Source organism: Dasypus novemcinctus, chromosome 9, assembly GCF_030445035.2.
Source record: "Dasypus novemcinctus isolate mDasNov1 chromosome 9, mDasNov1.1.hap2, whole genome shotgun sequence".
NCBI lineage: Eukaryota > Metazoa > Chordata > Mammalia > Cingulata > Dasypodidae > Dasypus > Dasypus novemcinctus.
The window spans coordinates 42,136,383-42,158,456 of record NC_080681.1 but is presented as its reverse complement, the minus strand read 5'-3'; the positions used below and the strand labels follow the sequence as shown (position 1 = coordinate 42,158,456).

The following is a 22,074-nucleotide window of genomic DNA, read 5'->3' as shown; positions in this document are numbered from 1 at the left end:
GGAAGCCCTAGAGGTGAACATTTTCCCTTGTATGGCTGGAAGGTAGTGGGTTAGGGAGTTATATTTTCTTGGAATGCTAGAGGAGCAGGTGTGTTGCTTTGATCTGCAGGGAGAGAAGGTCTTTATCTCACTTTACTCCTGTTTTCATGTGGTTTCTTTGCTCAACCTTTGGGGAAGTGCCATGCTTTCTGACATGTAGGCTTATGGGGAGGGGGGCTTGTCTTTCCTCAATGCATGTCAAGAGAACTGAGTTACAACTTGTTAATTATTGCAAACCTAGTGAGAGGGAACCTCCAACATAGCCTGTATCTGAACTTCATTCCTTTTTACAGCTGAATTGTATTCCATTATGTGTATATACCACATTTTGTTTAACCTAGGGGATTTTTACCACTAAAAATTTGGGTGGTGTCAATCAGAAAGATGGGGGGTTGATACATAAAAGTAAAGTGCAAATATATTACATCCTTAGCATTTGTGAATTTTAAATGTATGATTTCAGCTATCTGGGGACCCTGAAGATCTGTGACACACAATATACTAGTCAGTCAAAGGGGTACTGATGCAAAATACCAGAAATTGGTTGGTTTTTATAAAGGGTATTTATTTGGGAGCTTACGGATACCAGGCCATAAAGCATAAGTTACTTCCCTCACCAAAGTCTATTTTCATGTGTTGGAGCAAGATGGCTGCTGACATCTGTGAGGGTTGAGGCTTCTTGGGTTCCTCCCTTCCTGGGTCTTGCTTCTCTTTCCTCTGTGAGCTTACTTCCTCGGGCTCCAGCTTAAGGCTTCAGCAACAAACTGCAGCATCAAAACTCCAACATTAAGAACCCTCAACTCTGTCCTTTGCCATGCCTTTTATCTGTGAGTCCCCACTGGCCAAGGAGTGGGGACTCAATGCCCTATTGGCATAAGAGGTTTACCTGATTACCTAATCAAGTAAACCTCTAAATCCAATATAATCTAATATGCCCAGAGGAAAAGATTAGTTTACAAACCTAGTCCAATATTTCTCTTTGGAATTCATCAATAATATCAAACTGGGAAACGGACTTGGCCCAGTGGTTAGGGCGTCCGTCTACCACATGGGAGGTCCACCGTTCAAACCCTGGGCCTCCGTGACCCATGTGGAGCTGGCCCATGCGCAGTGCTGATGCGCACAAGGAGTGCCACGCCCACACAAGGGTGTCCCCCGTGTAGGGGAGCCCCACGCACAAGGAGTGCACCCGTGAGGAAAGCCACCCAGCGTGAAAAGAAAGTGCAGCCTGCCCAGGAATGGCGCCACCCACGCTTCCCGTGCCGCTGACGACAACAGAAGCGGACAAAGAAACAAGACGCAGCAAACAGACACCGAGAACAGACAACCGGGGGGGGGGGGAGTTAAATAAATAAATCTTTAAAAAATAATAATAATAATAATAATATCTAACTGCTACACTCCATCCTCTGAATTCGAAAAAGACATTACAGTATTTTTAAAAAATCTTAAATCAGTAACAATGCAAGTACGAAATCATATCACAATCAATTTAAAGAAATACAGTTTGTGTTGGGGCAAAGTGCTGTCTGCTATAGATCTCTGAAACTTACAAAACATTCATCTACTTCTGAAACATAAATGAACAAAGGATAACATTTTCATTACAATTAGGAGAAATTGGGAGGGAAACATGAGTCATGGTTACTCTACAGTTCAGTAGACCCACAGGGAATCCTCTATTTGATTTCAAAGTCTGGGAGTCATTCTCAAGAAGATGGTTTTTTCTCATTGGAGCCGTATGGGGACCCACCCTTTCCACTGGCTTGCCCAATGGTCATTTTCTTAGTTCCACCCTCATCAAGCATCCCAGTATTGCCCACACTCTAGACCTCACTGTCTGAGAACATTGGGGTGACTGCCACAACTTACCTAATCTTTAGGTTAGAATCTTAACCCCCTAGCACAGTGATGTGAAGACAACATTCCCCCTAACCTTTGGCATACAGACTCAACCCTCTCAGAGCAACCAGTTGACCACCTGGCCTTCCCTAACTTTTGGGGGATAGGTCCACCCCTCTCAGGCCTCTGGGGTACTGACCTTAACTGCCCTAATACTTGGGGAATGTGCTCCACCCTCTTTGTACCCTGGGGTAGCAAAACTCTCCCAAAAGATCAGACAGGAATATCCACCCTCCTCAAATGCTCAGGCAAACTCACTCTGTCTGTACGCATGGGTAGGGTTTCTCTCTTGGCCCAAGGTGATGTCCTAATTCCAGATCTCAGCTTCCATGGTTTTCCTTTTAAAGCTGTTTCTCCTTCAGTCCTTCCTTTCCATGTCCCTTTTATTCCAGGCTGACAATGGTTTTGTTCATACAGCTCTCTCAAAAAGTCTGTTGGTTTAACATGCAGGAAGCAGGGGTCCAAGCCATCAGACAGTAAGACTTTCCACAAGTCTTTCCAACATAACTGCATCTTCAATCCTGATTTACAAGTTCCGAGTTTAGTTAAGTCCTCAAATGGGGCACTTTCATCTTGAAGCTTGATTTCCAGAGGCTTGGAATTTCCAGAATCTGTTTCTGTTTTCTTTGTGCTTGACAGTTCAGTCCTCAGCATATCTCTCTTATCTAGCATTTTGCTATAAGCTGCAAGCCAAAGCCAATCCACATTCTCTGGGTTTACTTTGGAAATTTCTTCAGCTAAATGCCCGGGCTTGCCATTTTCAAATTCTAACTTCCAAAAAACACCAGGAGTTAATCTTGCTAAGTTCTCTGCAACTTTAAAACACAGATCACCTTTCCTCTAGTTTTCAATAATAGTTTCATCATTTACTTCTAAGGCATCATAAAAAGTCTCTTTAGCATTCATATTGCTATCAACAGTCTCTTCAAAGCAATCTAGGCCTTTTACATCAAGCATTTCACAATCCCTTCAAAAAATACCCCTTACCCATTTATAAAACCATTTCAGCATTTTGGTAATTGCAAAAGCATTTCCCTACTCTACTGCTCAGTACCAAATTCTGTATTAGTCAGTCAAAGGGGTGCTGATGCAAAATACCAGAAATTGGTTGGTTTTTATAAAGGGTATTTATTTGGGAGCTTACAGATACCAGGCCATAAAGCATAAGTTACTTCCCTCACCAAAGTCTATTTTCATGTGTTGGAGCAAGATGGCTGCCAACAACTGTGAGGGTTGAGGCTTCCTGGGTTCCTCCCTTCCTGGGTCTTGCTTCTCTTTCCTCTGTGAGCTTACTTCCTCGGGCTCCAGCTTAAGGCTTCAGCATCAAACTGTAACACCAAAACTCCAATGTTAAGAATCCTCAATTCTGTCCTTTCCCATGTCTTTTATCTGTGAGTCCCCACCAAGGGGACTCTTGTGCCCTACTGGCACTGAATCCAATATAATCTCATATGCCCAGAGGAAAAACCAGTTTACAAACCTAATCCAATGTTTCTTTGTGGAATTCATCAATAACATCAAACTGTTACACACAGTAATGTGCAGTTTTGCAGAAACATGGTCTTGAATTGAGTTGACCAGTAAGTGACCCTAGCTGACTGCCCAGCATCTGCATTGTGGTGTGACTTTGTGGTCCTTTACTATAACCTCACAAAATGCCGTGAGGGTTGGTGAAACTCCCCAAATATTTCCCTCAAGGATACCATGGTCTACTATGTACTTTGAAGAATTATCAGATGAGAAAATCAAAGACTATTCTGAAAACATAGAGTTCTGAGACCTGAATAGTGCTTCCATGTATTCAAATGGATTGTGTGAGGTGCAGTTAGGTTCGGAGGGAAGCCAGGGAAGGGAGGCGTCTTCAAAATCAGATCGGGAGCTGAGGTTAGTTTAAACAAAGCTTTTAATGAGAGTTTAGAGGTGAGCTGTGTCTGAATAGACTCCAGGGCCACCAAGGGGAGGGTTGGGGGAGAGGTTTTATAACTTGTTCTGGGGATAACCTACAAAGGGCTAGGCTGTGATGGTTTATGCTAGCTTTATAGTTTTAGGGTCAGGTCATGATAACTCATGTCAACTTTGTAGTTTCACCTGTGTTCTGGGTGTTATTTCTCTGATGTGGGTTACTATGTTCCTATCAGCAGAAATCCTTAGGCAAGAGAGTGGAGGCAGGAACTTTTGTTCCTACCAGTTGGGGATATACAGCTGCAGGGAGAGGGGGGAGGAAGGTGATAAAGGGGGGTGGCCGGATGAGAGCCCAGGGCCTAACAGTAACGATAATTTTTGAAAAATTTTATCTCCCCTCCCCCCTTGCAGCTTGCTTGCTGTTTGCTCTCTGTGTCCATTTGCTGTGCACTCTTCTGTGTTTTCGCTTGTCTCCCTTTTTTGTTGCGTCACCTTGCTGAGTCAGCTCTCCACAGCACTTACAAGCTGGCAGCACTCCATGGTGCTTGTGGGCCAGGTGGCTCTCCGCAGTGTGCTGGCAAACCTGCCTTCACAAGGAGGCCCCGGGACGCAAACCTAGGGCCTCCCATATGGTAGACGGGAGCCCAACTGATTGAGCCACAGCTGTTTCCCAGTAACAATTATTTTTAAAGTATTAATGGGCCAAATCAATAGTCCATATACAGTTTCTGTTATCTATAAAAGGTTGACAAATAATGGAAGGATCACAACACAAGAATAGGAGCTCCACTTTAACCAGTAACTCACCCCATACACAAAAATTAATTCCAGGTGATTTATAGATTTAAATTAACATAAGTCATAGAACAAACTCAACATCAGAATAGAATATCAAATTTCTGGAATGGGAATAGTTATCTTTGTTTATTAATATTGAAAGAAATCACCAAGGGAAAGATTGACAGGCTCAAAACATACACAGTAAATTTCTAAATTAAAAAATAAAGAGCAAATTAAAAAATGGAGGAAACTATTTGTACCATATAAAAATTTCCAATAAATAAGCAAAAGCCAAAAGAATTAGTAAATCGACCTAAAAGTCATTCAGCCTTTCTAATATGAAAGAAATTAATAATAAAGGAACAATAATGTGCTATTTTTGACCTATTTCATTTTTAAGTGAAGTTTTAAAATAATACTCCATGTTAGAATGATTGAGGTAGAGTGGAACAGATGCAGTTCAGTGGTTGAGCACCTGCTTCACCTGTACGGGGTCCCAGGTTCAATCCCAGTGACCTCCTAAAAAAAGAAAATATTTATTATTTGGAGAAAAAAAAATCTGAGAATGAATGAGGTGGTAAATACAAATATTGCTACTGGTAACATAAAACTACTTTAATGCTTTTGGAATGCAGGTAGTCAACATGTCCATAAATCACCCAAATTTTCAAACTTTTTGACCAGTAATTTCAATTTGGGGAATTCATGCTGAAAATAAGGCAATTTGTGTCTCAAGATACAAAATTACATGCACACCTTTTTAAAAGCATGTCAAAGTATATCCATAAAAGAAGTTTGGGAACTTCTTCAATATTGTCTTCTTTTTAAAAAGTCATGAGACCATACCCACCCTCTCCCTTTTCCAGAGCCCACTGGAGGGTCACCCGGCCTGTGTGGCTTCTATCGATGGATGCATCAACCCAACCAGGAACCCCAGAGCAAGGACACTTCTAGCAGCTTCCTCGTCAACTAGCAGGGACCTTCAGAGGAGGGGCAGGCAGTGTGGGCCCCTGGATTGTCGGGTTGTAGCGGAAGTCGGGAGGGCCCCCCAGGCCTGAAATGTTCGGCTGTCAGCCGTGTTTGGGAGCTGCCTGGCTCCCGTGAGACGGACAGGAGCACCGCTTTTATGCTTTCTCCCACCCCTACCTTCACTCCTTTCTTTGCTGCTGGAAGCCCCACCCTTGTTTCCTATTGTGCTCATAAGGTGAGGAAGTGGGGAGGGCAGGATTCCTTATTGATCCCAGAGCAGTGCCTGATGCCTTCACCGTCAGTTTGTCACAAAACCTCTCACCTCATTTGAGAGCTAGTTGGTTAGAATTTTGGACTTTCTAGGACCCTGAGTTGCCATAAAACCCATCTAAGATCCTCTGTGTCCTCCCAGAGTTCTGCTGCCAGTTACTGAAAGGATGCGGGAGTCCCTGGGAACTGGGCCCACGCGGGGACCGTATTTAACACTGAGCACCTTTTCTGTTGTTGCTCTTAACTGCTTAACAATCTTATAAAAGTTTCTATGGTCAGCTCCACAATTAATAGTGAAAAACGGAAAGCGCCTACATTTCTAATAACGGATAATTAAATTGTGGTACAGCTGCTATATGAAATATTATAAAGTGATTAAAGTTATTTTTACAAATACATGGATAACAAATTACTCTAAGTGAAAAAGCTCAGAATAGAAAATTGTATGCATTTTAAATAAAACTAAAAATATGTAAAATTTTTTCTGTGAAAAGACACTGAAAAAGAATATATGGCAGAATTGTGTTTGATTTTAGAACCATCTGTCTTCCATACCTCTGATAATTTTATGCTTGTCTTATAGAAATTAAAACACAAGAAAAACATTTAAAAAGATTCAAAAAGGACTCGAAAGAGAAAAGTCATTGCTGTTCTAGATATGGTATACATTTATTAGTTAAAACTTACTTTCCTTGCGTTTTTAAAAATAGATTAACAGAATGGGTTCTGTCTTTGAGAATCGAAGTGGAATATGCTGTCAACTTGTCACGTGTTCAGCAGATTGGTATGTCTCATTTTAAATATTTCCTAATACATGTTCACACATTATATTCCTTTTTCTTAAATGCTACTAAATCATTGTCTTCTTTTGCTCCTTAAATAAACTTTATTGTAGCAATTTAAATCTAAAAAAGGACAGAAAGTGACAGATTGTTGCTGGTTATAAAAACATTTTATAAACATAAATATTTTGTAAAAAGAAGAATTTACTAAGTTTCATTTTGATAATGTCACTTAGAAATTTGAAATGATCCATATTTATTCTGCTTCTTCATCTCATATTTGCAAATGTATAATATGTGTTGTTAATATTCAGTTTTATCTCACAGTTATGACGATTATAGCGTTTTGGGGTTTTTTTAGCTATTATTTTTAACCTGAACTGTTTTGTTCTTGGCTTAACAACAGGAATTTATTGGCTCAGGGTTTCAGAGGCTAGAAGTCCAAAGTCAAGGCATTGGCAAGGCCATGCTTTCTCCCTGAAGTGTGTAGTGCTCTGGTGCCAGTTTGCCACAATCTTCCGGGTTCTTTGGCTTGCATCTCTGCCTTCCGTCATGTGGCAATCTCTCTCTCCCTTTTGTCTGCCCTTATGCTTTCTGCTGACTTCTGGCTCCTCTTTTTTGTTTTGTTTTGTTTGCTTTGCTTTTATTAGAGAAATGGTAGGTTTACAGAAAAATGATGCTGAAAATATAAATTTCCCATCTGACCTGCCCTCAAGGATTATAGCATTTAATTGGGAAAGCATCTCTTTTTTTCATATAATAAACTTTATTTTTAAAGAGGTTTTATATTACAGAAAAGTTACATAGAAAGAATAAGGAATTCCCATATACTCCACCTACTCCCCTTTTCACATTTTTCCTTTTTAATAGCATCTTACATCAGTGTGGTTCATTGTTACAATTGATGAAGAAACATTGAAGTATTGCTACTAACCAAGGTCTAAGTTTACCTTAGTGTTTATACTTTGCACCATACAGTTTTATAGGTTTTGACAAAATGTATAATGGCCTGTATCCTCATTGCAATATCATGCAGAACAATTCCAATGCCCTACAACTGCCCTATGTTCCACCCATTCCTCCCTCCCTCTCCCCTCAGAACCTCTTACAATCACTATCTTTATATCTATGTTAGAAGTTCTTCCGTTACTTCAATAATAAGTCTACTTTTGTCCATGGTTGCATCCGCCCCTTATGTTTGTTCATTCCTCAATCTTGAAGATTTTGGGATGGTGATGCCTGCTTGTTTAAGATTGAGAGGGGCTTAGATCTTATGGAGCAAATGGAAGAAATTTGCAGTTGTAGATACTCTGTTTTTTGGGATAGGTGTAGTCCATCACCATCCTTTTATTAGTTGTCCTGGGTGAGTCTGATGAGCTGGAGAGTAGGTATTAGCTGCAACTCTGCTGAGATTCAGGGCTCAACCAACATATGAACAGACTGAAGATTTAAGTTTATGGGACATTATATTTAATGGGTATAGTGCTAAATATAGGCTCAAATAAAAGGGGCAGAAAAATGATGTGTAGGGAAATTATACATGAGTCTAACTCTGTTACATTGGTGAAATAGATTAATGTATATTCCAAGGTAAGGTCCACCCATGGGGAGCTGATTTCATGGGGTTTTCTGCCTTGTCTATAATGTCCACATAGCTCTAGAGCCCTCAGGAGCAACCCTGTATGAGGATTTGTTTACTGTGGCAGTTAGTGAGATCTGCCTAAGAGGTACATAAATGCAACCTCTGAAATGACTCCCAACTCACTTTGAAATATCTTAGCCATAAAAACTCTTTTGTATTAGATGTTTCCCCCTTTTGGACAAGGTCTTTTTCCAAATGCATCACTAGTTGGTACTTGGTATTAATCCCTCAGTGCCAGGGAGGCTCATCCAGGGGAGTCACGTCCCATACCGGGGTGGGAGAAGTAGTGAATTTATTTGCTGAGTTTGGCTTAGAGCGAGGCCAAATTTGCCTACAAAGAGGTATTCAGGAGGTAACTCTTAGGCAATAGCTATTAGGCTAAGTGAGAGCTTCTTTTAAAGAGTGGGAGACTTTTACATTTTTATTGTATACTTATAAAAATGTTTTAAAAAATAAATTGATAGTTATGTTGAAGAAATAGTAATATAAATAAAATTATTTCTCCCAATTTATAGAACTAAGAATTCATAATGAAGTAAGAAATACGAATAGAAATAGTATTTATCTAACATCCATATACTGGAAAAGTTTACTATTCCAAATAGCTTTGTCCTCAGTAGAAATGACACTTTAAGCCATGGAAATTGGAACAAATGTGGAATGGCAATCAAAGGCATAGATAATGTTAGCCATGGCCATAGAAAAGGGGTTGGGAAGACATAATTAGTCCTATGAGCATGTATTGGGTAAGGGTCTGTGATTGCAAGCAACAGGTACTGACTCTGACTGAGTTAAGGGGAAAAAAAGAAATCTTTTGGAAGTTTATGCCAAATACTCTACTAAGTAATAGATGAACTCTTTTCATATTTACAACAATCCTTGAAAATACTTACAGTAGAGGAAATAAGACTCTGAAGCCAAATACTTTATCCATCTATAGTTTACTATAGTTAGTATACTATTTTATAGCTAGTAAGTAATGACATCTTTAAATCAAAGGAAGAGCTGACTCAGACCTCGCAAAAAGGGCAAGGGATTTAGGAATTGAAATGCCAGCCCCTTCCATCTGAATGAATCGGCTCCAACCATTTGGTATTTTTGAATCACTCTGCTGAAGATTCTGTGACAGGAAAGATTCTGATTGACCTGGTTGCATCATAAAAAAATGATTGAATGACAATCATGACATGACTGCATGTATTGGGGAAAGGGGAAGCTCCCCAAAGAACAATTAGAATGCTTTTGCCATTAAAAAAAAAAAAAGGAGGCAGTTGTTGCCCAAGCAAAAATAACAAATGTTACCTATAGCACCATATGGGACATTACACAACAATTAAAATTGTACTGTAATTTCATGGAGAAATGCTTATTTTATAATGTTGATCATAAAACAAGAGAATGTAATGCCATATTGTTCTTCAGTAGCCCCAGAAAACATTTGGAATCACTGAACAAACCCAAAATATCACATGTTCTATACTGAAGACACAGATCATTGGTGGTTGTTTTTAATGATATCCCTTGAATTAGGAAGGATGGGATGAAGAAAGAGAAAGGAATGAAAGGGAATGGAGAAAGAGAAAGAGGGAGGATTGGAAGGGAAGGAAGTTAGTTGATTGGGAAAATTATTATTTTATATAATCGTGAAAACATTTTACAATGTTTGTTTTTTAAACATAGAATTTTCTGCAAATATTTTCTTTAAAAGTAGTAAGAAGAGTTTATACATTTAGAAAGCTAACCTTTAGTTATCAGTCCTAACCTTTAGATTCTAGCTATGCTGAGGATCTTCTAAAATAGAATAAGATGTGCTCCTGAGTGTGATGGAGCTGGACTCAGATGTGATCTTTCTACACATACCTCTTCTGTCACTTTTACTGAACCTGTGGCTGGCACTGGGGTTGGTGTATACTCAGGGGACTTGAATCTCTGGACTGTCCATGTGTCAGCTGGGCCCTGAGCCTCAGCAGAGTTGCGACTCCTACTCTCTGGTTTGTTAAGACTTACCCACGTCAGCTAACAGGGAGGTGAAGATGGTCAACCACCACACCAGGGAATCGAGAGTGCCTACAACTGCAAGCAGAAGAATTGCATCCATCATCCATGTGGAATTTAAACCTCCTCTTGATCTAGAGGTGTAGTGGACATCACCATCTCAGGGTCCACAGACTGGAGGAATAAAGTACGGATTAGAGTGAACTTACTGATATTCTACTATAAAATTATTGTGACTAGTAATAGAAGATATTGTAGATTGAGGTGGGGAAAGGAGAAAGTGGCCACACTAGTTGCTGAGGGCAGGGAGAGGGAAGAAGAGATGTGATATGGGGGCATTTTTGGGACTTTTTTTTTTTTTTTTAAAGATTTATTTATTTATTTAATTTCCCCCCCCTCCCCTGGTTGTCTGTTCTTGGTGTCTATTTTGCTGCGTCTTGTTTCTTTGTCCACTTCTGTTGTCGTCAGCGGCACGGGAAGTGTGGGCGGCGCCATTCCTGGGCAGGCTGCACTTTCTTTTCACGCTGGGCGGCTTTCCTCACGGGCGCACTCCTTGCGCGTGGGGCTCCCCCACGCGGGGGACACCCTTGCGTGGCACGGCACTCCTTGCGCGCATCAGCACTGCGCATGGCCAGCTCCACACGGGTCAAGGAGGTCCGGGTTTTGAACCGCGGACCTCCCATATGGTAGACGGACGCCCTAACCACTGGGCCAAAGTCCGTTTCCCTTTTGGGACTTTGAGTTGTCCTAAATGATATTGCAGGGTCAGATGCTGGACTTTATATATCCTGTCATAACCCATTGAATCTACTGGGGGAGAGTGTGAACTACAGGGTAAACTGTTGTCCATGTGGTGCAGCAGTAACCCAAAGTGTGTTCACCAACTGCAATGGGTATGCCAAAGTGATAGGGGAGGTTGTTGGTGTGGGCGGAGTGGGGTAGGGAGGTGGGAATTATATGGGAACCTCTTATGTTTTTTAATGTAACATTTTTTGAGATGTATATATCCTCAAAAAATTACAATTTTCAAAAATGATGGGGGTGGGGAGGTGGGGAGTGGGTTATATGGGAACTTCTTATGTTTTTAGATGTAACATTCTTTGTGATCTATTAACTTTAATTTTAAAAAGTGTAAAAAATTAAAAAGTAAAAAAATGAATAAATAAAATAAAGTAAAAAGAAAGAAGCTGGGACCACAGGGCCTTAAGAGGAAGAGGAAGCCTGAACCCTTGCAGACACTGGCAGCCGTCTTGCTCCAACACATGACAACAGACTTCGGTAAGGAAGTAACTTATACTTTATGGCCTGGTAACTGTAAGCTCCTACCTCAAATAAATACTCTTTATAAACTGCCAAAAAAAATAAAATAGAGAAAGGTAAAATTAGGTTCTATTAACTAAGAATGTATGAATAATTGATGCAGAAAGTTCAGCTGATATTATCTATATTTAACAATACTATTTCATGCAAAAGAATGAAGTCAGACCCCTACCTCATGACATATATAAAAATTAACTCAAAATTGACCAAAGAGCGAGGAAGCAGCTGTGGCTCAATCAGTTGGGCTCCTGTCTACCATACGGGAGGCCCTGGGTTCACTTCCCGGGCCTCCTTGTGAAGGTAAGCTCACCTGCACGCCATGGAGAGCTGCCCAGCCTGCAAGCACCGCGGAGAGCCGACTCAGCAAGGTGACGCAACGAAAAGGGAGATGAGTGGGAAAAAAACAACACAGAAGAGTGCCCAGCGAATGGACACAGAGAGCAGACAATAAGCAAGTCTCAAGGGGGGGAGGGAAATAAATAAATAAATACAGACACACAGAAGAACACACAGTGAATGGACACAGAGACCAGACAGAAAGCAAACCACAAGAAAGAGAGATGAAGAAAAAATTTACCAAAGACCTATTTGTAAGGGCAAAAACGATAACACTCTTAAAAGAAAACAGGCATAAATCTTCCTGACCTTGGATTAGGCAATTATTTCCTAGATAGGACACCAAAACACAAGCAGATGCAAATCAAAACTGCAACCCTACTAGGATGGCTATAATAAAAAAGAAGAACAATAGCAAGTGTTGACAAGGAAGTCAAGAAATTGGAACCATCATATCTTGGTAGTGGGCATGTAAAATGGTGCAATCACATTGGAAAACATTCTGGCAGTTCCTCAAACTTTAAACATAGAGTTTCCATATGACCCAATAATGCCACTCTTAGGTATATACACAAGTTAAAAGAAACCATGTGTCCACACAATAACTTGAATACAAATATTAGTAACAGTATTATACTTAATAGCTAAAAAGTGGATACAATCCAAATGCCCATTAACTGATTAATGGACAACTAAATGTACTATATCCATACAATTGAATATTATTTGGCAATACAAAGGGAAGTACTGATATCTACCACAACATGGATGAAAACTTATTATCTTTTTTTTTTAAGATACATTAGATCACACAAAATGGATGAACTTTAAAAACATTGGAGTGGATGTGGCTCAAGTGGTTGAGCTCCCGTTTCCCAATGGGAGGTCCTGGGTTTGGTTCCTGGTACCTCCTGAAAAAAAACAAAAAAGAACAGCAAGCAAAACAAATGAGAAAACCAACTCAGGAAAGCTGATGTGGCTCAGTGGTTGAGCACCGATTTCCCACATACAAGGTCCTGGGGCCCCAGGTATCTCAAAAAACAAAACAAAACAATAAAAACCCATTATGCTAAGTTTCAGAAGCCAAAAAAAGAAGAAGAAGAAGAAGAAGAAGAGAAGAAGCTAGTCACAAAAGACCACATATTATATGAGCCCATAAGTCCATTTATATGAAATGTCCAAAATAGGCAATTTTGTAGAAACAGGAGGTAGATTAGTAGTTGCCTACAGATGGGAACTAGGGGGTGAGAAGAAATGAGGAATGACAGCTAATGTGCCTGGAATTTCTTTCTGAGTCAAGAAAATGTTTGAAATTGATAGTGGTGATGGTTGCACAAGTCTGTGGCTATACTAAAACCATTGAACTGTACACTTTAAAGGGGTGAATTGTATGGTATAGGAATTATATCTCAATAAAGCTGTTATAGGAAAAGTTTATATTAACCTCCAAACTCAAAATTCTTATTTATGATATTAGTCTAAAGATTAGGAAGGTTTTTAAACAGTATTAGCCTCTAAAATTTAAAATGGGAAACAGACTCATTTCATAAAATCTTTACTTCAAAGACACTAAGAGATAGCCATGGTCACCCTGCTCATGTGTAGCAACACTAATAGTCATCCAGAGGTTGCACCTCTTATTTGTACTTAATAATAAAATAAATTATAAACTTTCTTTTTTTAGCACAATATGCTTTTGGGATATCAGACCACAGAAAGCTTCAACTCCCCAGCCAGTGGAGAAAAAGAAAGAAGAAATGATTGAAATTCCTTTTGATGTACCGTCTACTTTTTCGCACCTAGATCTCTCCTGGAAACCTTTCACTAAGGTAAGCAGCATGGTATTTATCCCATCCTCATTTGCTCACATATATCATATATTATGTATGCATAAGCACACATATACACAGATATTTTAAAAGAAAAGCAGTTCAAATGAACACAGGACTCTACAATTTGTGTATTCATTCAACCGGTAATTCTGTGAATGAGAGTTATGATGATGCCTACAAGATCAAGCCAGATATCACAGTCCTTGTGAACCTGAGGTCGAGATTTCTTCATGTACAAGCCACAGCTTGCACATGGTTTGTTTAATAATTATTCAGTTATATATCAGTTGCCTGAAAATCAGAGGGGTGGGAATATTCCTAAGGTAACTTGGAAAGAATTAGAAAGAGTGGATTAGAAATTTTCTAAATTTCTGAGGTAGAATTTACTCAGCTGTAAATAGATAAAAACAAACAGAACAAAACCACTGAGAATAACTGTCTGGCACATGGACAAACATCCTGAAGGAGAAAAGGGGGATGGGGGTGATGAGAGAAAAATGTAACCTGTGACGCATTCTGGCCACCAGGGCGTGGTGCAGGCCCAGGGCCACTCTTGACACTTGAATGACACGGAGAAGGCTTGGAGGTGGCCAGGTAGGTGCGAGGGCCCTGCACAACGTCCTGGAGCTTCATTTAACTGAAAGACTTAGGGACCAGGGTAACAAGCTATTATTTTTATATTAACTGTAACAAGAATGTATTATAGAATAGAATACAAGACATTTTCAGAAAGAAAACAAGACAAGAATCTTTGGGATTTGGGAACGTGCCCCCAGACAATTTAATTGAAGGATATATGAAAATAATTTTTCTTACATGTTCTCTCAAAGATAAGGCTGTCTAAGGGTGAGACCAGTTTAGACCACTGCCCAACCAAGATAAGCCTGAACGGAGAGCACCTCTTTTACAAAACACAAGGTAAGCCTTTGCTCTATTAGAAGGGAATTGAATAGGTTACATTAGTGGCTGATTATGCCCAAAATGAGTTACTTGTTATGACTTAGCTAATTTGGGAGATGAATAAAGAAAACGAAAACCTCCAATATTTATTGAGCACATTTATGTATTTCTGGAAACCCATTACATAAAAACAATAAATGAAGCCGACTTTATAAATATGTATATGCTCAAAGGATGATTCTATAAAGTGAGACATAACTGAGGTTTAGCAAAATAAGTTATTAAGAACTAAGAAACAAATTGTCATTCTCAGCCAGAATGTAAAAGAAAATTTAATATTTATATAGTACCAAGACTGCATTAATAAAAAACCTGATTTCTACATCTATCTCCATTTCAACCCATATACCTTTGTTGCAGTATTTGAAGGGCGCACATATAAGCTGTCAAAACTATTTAATGAGAGGGGGGCAAGATGGCGGCTGAGTGAACATCCCTGTTAGGGTCTTCTGCAGGGAATCGGCTGGGCGGCGTTGGAGACTCTTTGGGACCGGATTGTTTCAGGATTTTTGCTGGTCCGGAGGTGTCTGGACATCGATTTGGAGGGAAGGTAACAGAGAGGATTCGTCTGTGAAATATACACGGAGATCCCAGCTACCTGTAGAGGATTCCCTCCTTGGGTAGGCAGAGACGAGGCATCTAGCCCCGCTCGGTGGGGCTGAGCCAGGCCGGGCCGCAGCGGCGGACGCCGGAGCCGGGCCGGGCTGCGCCGGCGGCGAGCGGGGCCGGGCGGGGCCGCGGTAGCATTTGGAGCTGGGCGGGGCCGGTTCAGGCCCCGGCTGCGGGCCGCGGTAGCGTTTGGAGCCGGGCGGGGCCGGTTGAGGCCCAGGCTGCGGGCCGCGGTAGCGTTTGGAGCCGGGCGGGGCCGGTTGAGGCCCCGGCTGCGGGCCGCGGTAGCGTTTGGAGCTGGGCGGGGCCAGGTCAGGCCGCGGCGGGTACGGAGCCGGGCAGGGCCGGTCCAGGCCGCGGTGGCGGGAGGTGGACGCCGGAGCCAGCTGGGCCGCTGTAGCGAGCGGAGCTGGGCGGAGCCAGGCCAGGCCAAGGCGGCGTGAGGAGCCGGGCAGAGCCAGTCCAAGCCTCCGCGGCGGGCGGAGCTGGGCCTGCGGAGGGGTTTCTGTTTTTTGTTTTTGTTTTTTTTTTTAATTTATTTTACTTAATTTTTTTTTTTTTTTTTTTTTTGAGCATCTGCAGTACTGGGGAGTTCGTGGGCCCTGGGCGGCCTATTGGGGGTTTGTGGGAAGGGAGGTGCTTGCAGACCCATTTGGGCAGACAGACGGGGTTTTTAGGGCAAAGCGGGGGGAAGTTGTTGTTTTAGATAGTGTTGCAATTGTGACACGTGTGTACCTGTATCTCTCTTCTCCCTATCCGTTCCCCACCGTTTGCCCATCCTCTTTTTCTTTCTTCCTTTCTTCTTGCCTTTCTTTTTTCTTTATTATAATTAGTTTTTTTTTTTTTTCAGTTTTCTCTTTCCCTCTTGTCCCTCATCTTCCACTTATTTTTACTTTAATTCAAGTATACAATAGGTGCTACAGGGAACACCTCACATTTGCTGGGTTTTCCCATCCTCCACTGCCTCATTTCTGTGTGAACTGATTTAGGCTACCTACACTATCCCCCTTCCCCTGCATCTTGATATCCACTATCATCTACTGTCTCTCCTATATTTCACCCCCCACCTCCCGTTCTTTGATCCACAAAGTGTCTAACTCTTAATTTCTAATACCTTTGTTCTGTTTTCTGTCTATTATCCACTCTTGAAACTATTACCTTTCTTTTCTTTTTCCCTCTCTCATGAAAACAATAGCTGTGTAGTTCATACCATATTCCTCCCAAATTCAGTCATCTACTTCATAAAAGGTACTCTACCTACAGCTATAACTCTATACAATCTACATGAATCTAACCTCCATCCTTCCAGATCTCATATTCTTGCTTTATTAACATACATCACCAATACAACTTTACACTTTTCCCTTGCTTACACAATTGCCTTTCCCCAACACTAATACTTTCCTCTAAAGTGAACTTAACCAACAACAAGTAACTAGAATAAGAAGAAAAAAGTGACAAAGAGAAGATATAACACCTGTGCAAAAATAACAACTAATTAACCTCCAAGAGCAGACAAAGAAGCTAAGGAACTGATTAAATTCGTCAAAATAAAGAGATGACCAGAAAGCAACAAAAATCTACGAACCAAACCAATAATCAGGAAAACATGGCTGAATCCAATCAACAAACCAATAATCACGAAGGGGAGCAAAACTTGGCACAAGCAATGAAAGATCTCAGAACATTTATCACCGACAAATTTGATGCAGTAATGAAAGAGGTTAACAACATGAAGACATCACTTGGAGGGGAAATTGCAGACATACGCAAAAACATAACAGATATGATGGGAATGAACACCACAGTTCAAGAAATCAAAAATACACTTGCAGCAAATATCAGCAGACTAGAAGAGACAGAGCAGAGAATTAGTGATGTGGAAGACAGTACATCAGAAATCAAACAGATAGTAGAAGGGGTCAATAAGAAGATAGAAAAAATCCAATTAGGATTTAGGGACCTGAATGACAATGCAAAACGCTCAAACATACGTATTATAGGCATTCCAGAAGGTGAAGAGAAGGGAAAGGGGTCAGAAAGAGTGTTGCAGGAAATAATGGCTGAAAACTTCCCAAATCTACTGAAAGAGGCAGATGTACATATCCAAGAAGCACAGCGCACTCCACAAGTCATAAACCCCAACAGGCCCACCCCAAGACATATACTTGTCAAATTATCCAATGCTCAAGACAAAGAGAAAATCCTAAAAGCAGCAAGAGAAAAGAAAACCATCACATACAAGGGAAGCTCAATTAGATTAAGTGCTGATTTCTCTTCTGAAACCATGGAGGCAAGAAAACAGTGGTATGATATAGTCAAGGTACTAAGGGAAAGAAATTTCCAACCAAGAATACTTTATCCAGCTAAACTAGCATTCAAATATGATGGAGAGTTCAAAATATTTGCAGACAAACAGAAACTGAAAGAGTATACCAACAAGAAACCTCCCCTTCAAGAAATTCTAAAGGGAGTGCTGCAGGAAGAAAGGAAAAAACAGGAAAGGCAAAGTTGGAGGAGAGTATAAGACCAACAACAACAACAAAAAAGACAAAAAAAATATACAAACAAAATATGACAAACACAAATCCAATCAAAGTATGGCTAACACAAATAATTCCTTGATAGTAATAACACTGAATGTCAATGGATTAAACTCACCTATCAAAAGATTCAGACTGGGACATCGGATAAGAAAATATGACCCATCCATATGCTGTCTACAAGAGACACATCTTAGACCCAGAGACGCATGGAGATTGAAAGTGAAAGGCTGGAAAACAATCATACAAGCTAACAATAACCAAAAAAAGGCAGGAGTAGCTATATTAATATCAGACAAAATAGACTTTAAATGTGAAACAATTGTGAGAGACAAAGAAGGATACTACATTTTAGTCCAAGGGAAAATCTGTCAAGAAGATCGAACAATCATAAATATCTATGCCCCTAACAAGGGTGCCTCTAAATACGTCAGGCAAACGCTGGAAAAACTAAGTGAAAGAATAGATACATCTACAATTATAGTGGGGGATTTTAATACACCACTATCAACTCTGGACAGAACATCTCAAAAGAGAATCACCAAAGAAACAAAACATCTGAATAGTATATTAGAGGAGCTCGATCTAATAGACATATATAGATCGCTACACCCAAACACAGCAGGATATACATTTTTCTCAAGCGCACATGGATCATTCTCCAAGATAGATCATATGCTAGGCCACAAAGAAAGGCTGAACGAATTCAGAAAGATTGAAATCATACAAAACATTATCTCTGACCACAGTGGAGTCAAGCTGGAGATTTGCAAGGGACAGAAGCCCAGATTTCACACCACGATTTGGAAATTAAACAACACACTCTTAGAAAAACAGTGGGTCAAAGAGGAAATCTCAAAAGAAATCAATGACTACCTTGAAACAAATGATAATGATAACACAACATACCAAAATTTATGGGATGCAGCAAAAGCAGTACTGAGAGGGAAGTTTATAGCCATAAATTCATATATCAAAAAAGAAGAAAGAGCAAAAATTGAAGAACTAACTGCACATTTGAAGGAATTAGAAAAACAACAACAAAGTAACCCAACAGGAAGAAGAAGGAAGGAAATAACAAAGATAAGAGCAGAACTAAACGAAATAGAAAATAAGAAAGCACTTGAACAGATAAACAAGACCAAGAGCTGGTTTTTTGAGAAGATTAACAAAATTGACAAACCTTTAGCAACACTAACAAAGAAAAAAAGAGAGAAGATGCAAATACACAAAATAAGAAATGAGAAAGGCGATATCACCACTGACCCCACAGAAATAAAGACTATCATAAGAGGATATTTTGAAAAACTATATTCCAACAAAAATGACAATCTAGAGGAAATGGACAAATTCCTAGAAACACATAAACAGCCCATATTGACAAAAGAAGAAATTGATGATCTTAACAAACCAATCACAAGCAGAGAGATAGAATCAGTTATTAAAAATCTCCCAACTAAGAAGAGCCCAGGGCCAGATGGCTTCACAGGTGAATTCTACAAAACATTCCGGAAAGAACTGACACCAATTCTGCTGAAACTATTCCAAACCATCGAAACAGAAAGAACATTACCCAACTCCTTCTATGATGCCAACATTACCCTAGTACCAAAGCCAAACAAAGACATCACAAGAAAGGAAAATTACAGACCAATTTCTCTAATGAACCTAGACGCAAAAATACTTAACAAAATACTTGCTAATCGTATTCAACAACACATTAAACGAATTATACACCACGACCAAGTGGGATTCATCCCAGGTATGCAAGGATGGTTCAACATAAGAAAATCAATCAACGTAATACACCATATAAACAGATTGAAGGAAAAAAATCACATGATTATATCTATTGATGCAGAAAAAGCATTTGACAAAATACAACACCCTTTCTTGATAAAAACACTCCAAATGATTGGAATACAAGGAAATTTTTTGAACATGATAAAGAGTATATATGAAAAACCTAAAGCCAATATTGTTTACAATGGAGAAATCCTAGACTCCTTCCCTCTAAACTCAGGAACAAGACAAGGATGCCCACTGTCGCCGCTCCTATTTAACATTGTCTTAGAAGTACTTGCTCGAGCACTGAGGCAAGAACCAGAAATAAAAGGCATTCAAATTGGAAAGGAAGAAGTCAAAATTTCATTATTTGCAGATGACATGATCCTATACATAGAAAACCCTGAGAGATCTACAACGAAGATTCTAGAACTCATAAATGAGTTTAGTAAAGTCGCAGGTTATAAGATCAATGCGCAAAAATCAGTAGCATTTCTGTACACCAATAATGAGCAAGATCAGGAGGAAATCAAGAAACAAATACCATTCACAATAGTAAATAAAAAAATCAAATACTTAGGAATAAATTTAACTAAAGAGGTAAAGAACTTATACACTGAGAACTATACAAGATTGTTCAAGGAAATCAAAGAAGACCTAAATAAATGGAAGACTATTCCTTGTTCATGGATAGGAAGACTGAACATTATTAAGATGTCTATCCTACCAAAATTGATCTACACATTCAATGCAATCCCAATAAAAATCAATGCAGCCTTCTTTAAGGAACTAGAAAAACTAACTATGAAATTTATTTGGAAAGGAAAGAGACCCCGAATAGCCAAAGACATACTGAAAAAGAAAAACGAAATTGGAGGAATCACACTACCTGACTTCAAAACATACTATAAAGCTACGGTGGTGAAAACAGCATGGTATTGGCATAAGGAGAGACATATAGACCAATGGAATCGAATTGAAAGCTCTGATATAGAACCTCACATATACAACCACATAATATTCGATAAAGCCACCAAACCCTCTCAACTAGGAGAGAGTGGCCTATTCAACAAATGGTGTCTGGAGAACTGGATAGCCATATGTAGAAGAATGAAAGAGGATTACCATCTCACACCTTATACAAAGATTAACTCAAGATGGATCAAAGACCTAAATATAAGAGCCAAGACCATAAAAACCTTAGAAAGCAGTGTAGGGAAACATCTACAGGACCTTGTAATAGGTAATGGATTTATGAATATCTCACCAAAAGCACGAGCAGCAAAAGAACTAATAGATAATTGGGACTTCCTCAAAATTAAAGCCTTCTGCACCTCAAAGGAGTTTGTCAAGAAAGTAAAAAGGGAGCCCACACAGTGGGAGAAAATATTTGGCAATCATATAACTGATAAGAAACTTATAACTTGCATATATAAAGAACTCCTATATCTTGAAAATAAAAAGATAAACAACCCATTTAAAAAATGGGAAAAAGACTTAAACAGACACTTCTCCGAAGAAGAAATACAAATGGCAAGAAAGCACATGAAAAAATGTTCCAAATCTCTAGCTATCAGGGAAATGCAAATCAAAACCACACTGAGATACCATCTTACACCCATAAGATTGGCAGCTATGAAAAAAACAGAAGAATACAAGTGCTGGAGAGGATGTGAAGGAAGGGGAACACTCATCCACTGCTGGTGGGAATGCAGAAGGATCCAACCATTCTGGAGAACAGTATGGCGGTTTCTCAAAAAACTAGCCATAGATTTGCCATATGACCCAGCAATACCACTGCTGGGAATATACCCAGCAGAACTGAAAACAAGAACACAAACCGATATATGTACACCAATGTTCATAGCAGCATTGTTCACTATTGCCAAAAGTTGGAATCAACCCAAATGCCCATCAACAGACGAGTGGATTAATAAAATGTGGTATATACACACAATGGAATACTACTCGGCTGTAAGAACAAACACACTACAAACACATGTGATAACATGGATGAATCTTGAGAACCTTATGTTGAGTGAAGCAACCCAGACATTGAAGGACAAATACTACATGACCTCAATGATATGAAATAAACAAGCTGCCCTAGATAGCAAGAGACTGAACGATAGGCTTGCAGGAAATCGGAGGGTGGAGGAAGGATATGAGCCGATGTCTGCAGGGGTGGAATTTAAGACGAGATGGTGGTAAGTATGAACACAAAGAAGAGATAAAAGGGGGGCAAGGGGTTGCCTTTGCTTGGGGCTATGCGGGTTTGAGGGTGGCTGGGGAGGGACGGATGGGTAACGTTGCCCAAAAGTGGGGGGAGGGAGGGGTAGCATACGAACCAGGAGAGGGTCAGGTGTTGGTGGAGAGTAAAATGCCGAGAAAATCATATCAAAATATAA

General features: G+C 40.0%; 1 protein-coding gene across 3 annotated transcripts in view; it reads left to right on the top strand.

Annotated features, from left to right (window-relative positions):
- DNAI3 (dynein axonemal intermediate chain 3) overlaps positions 1-22,074 on the top strand; it is a 106,270-nt gene that overhangs the window by 47,317 nt on the left and 36,879 nt on the right. For all 3 annotated transcript variants that reach the window (XM_058303233.2, XM_058303234.1, XM_058303236.2), the window contains 3 exons: positions 6,573-6,646; positions 13,622-13,766; positions 14,600-14,687. In XM_058303233.2, the coding sequence (XP_058159216.1) occupies positions 6,573-6,646; positions 13,622-13,766; positions 14,600-14,687 (307 nt within the window). The remainder of the gene's footprint in view (positions 1-6,572; positions 6,647-13,621; positions 13,767-14,599; positions 14,688-22,074) is intronic.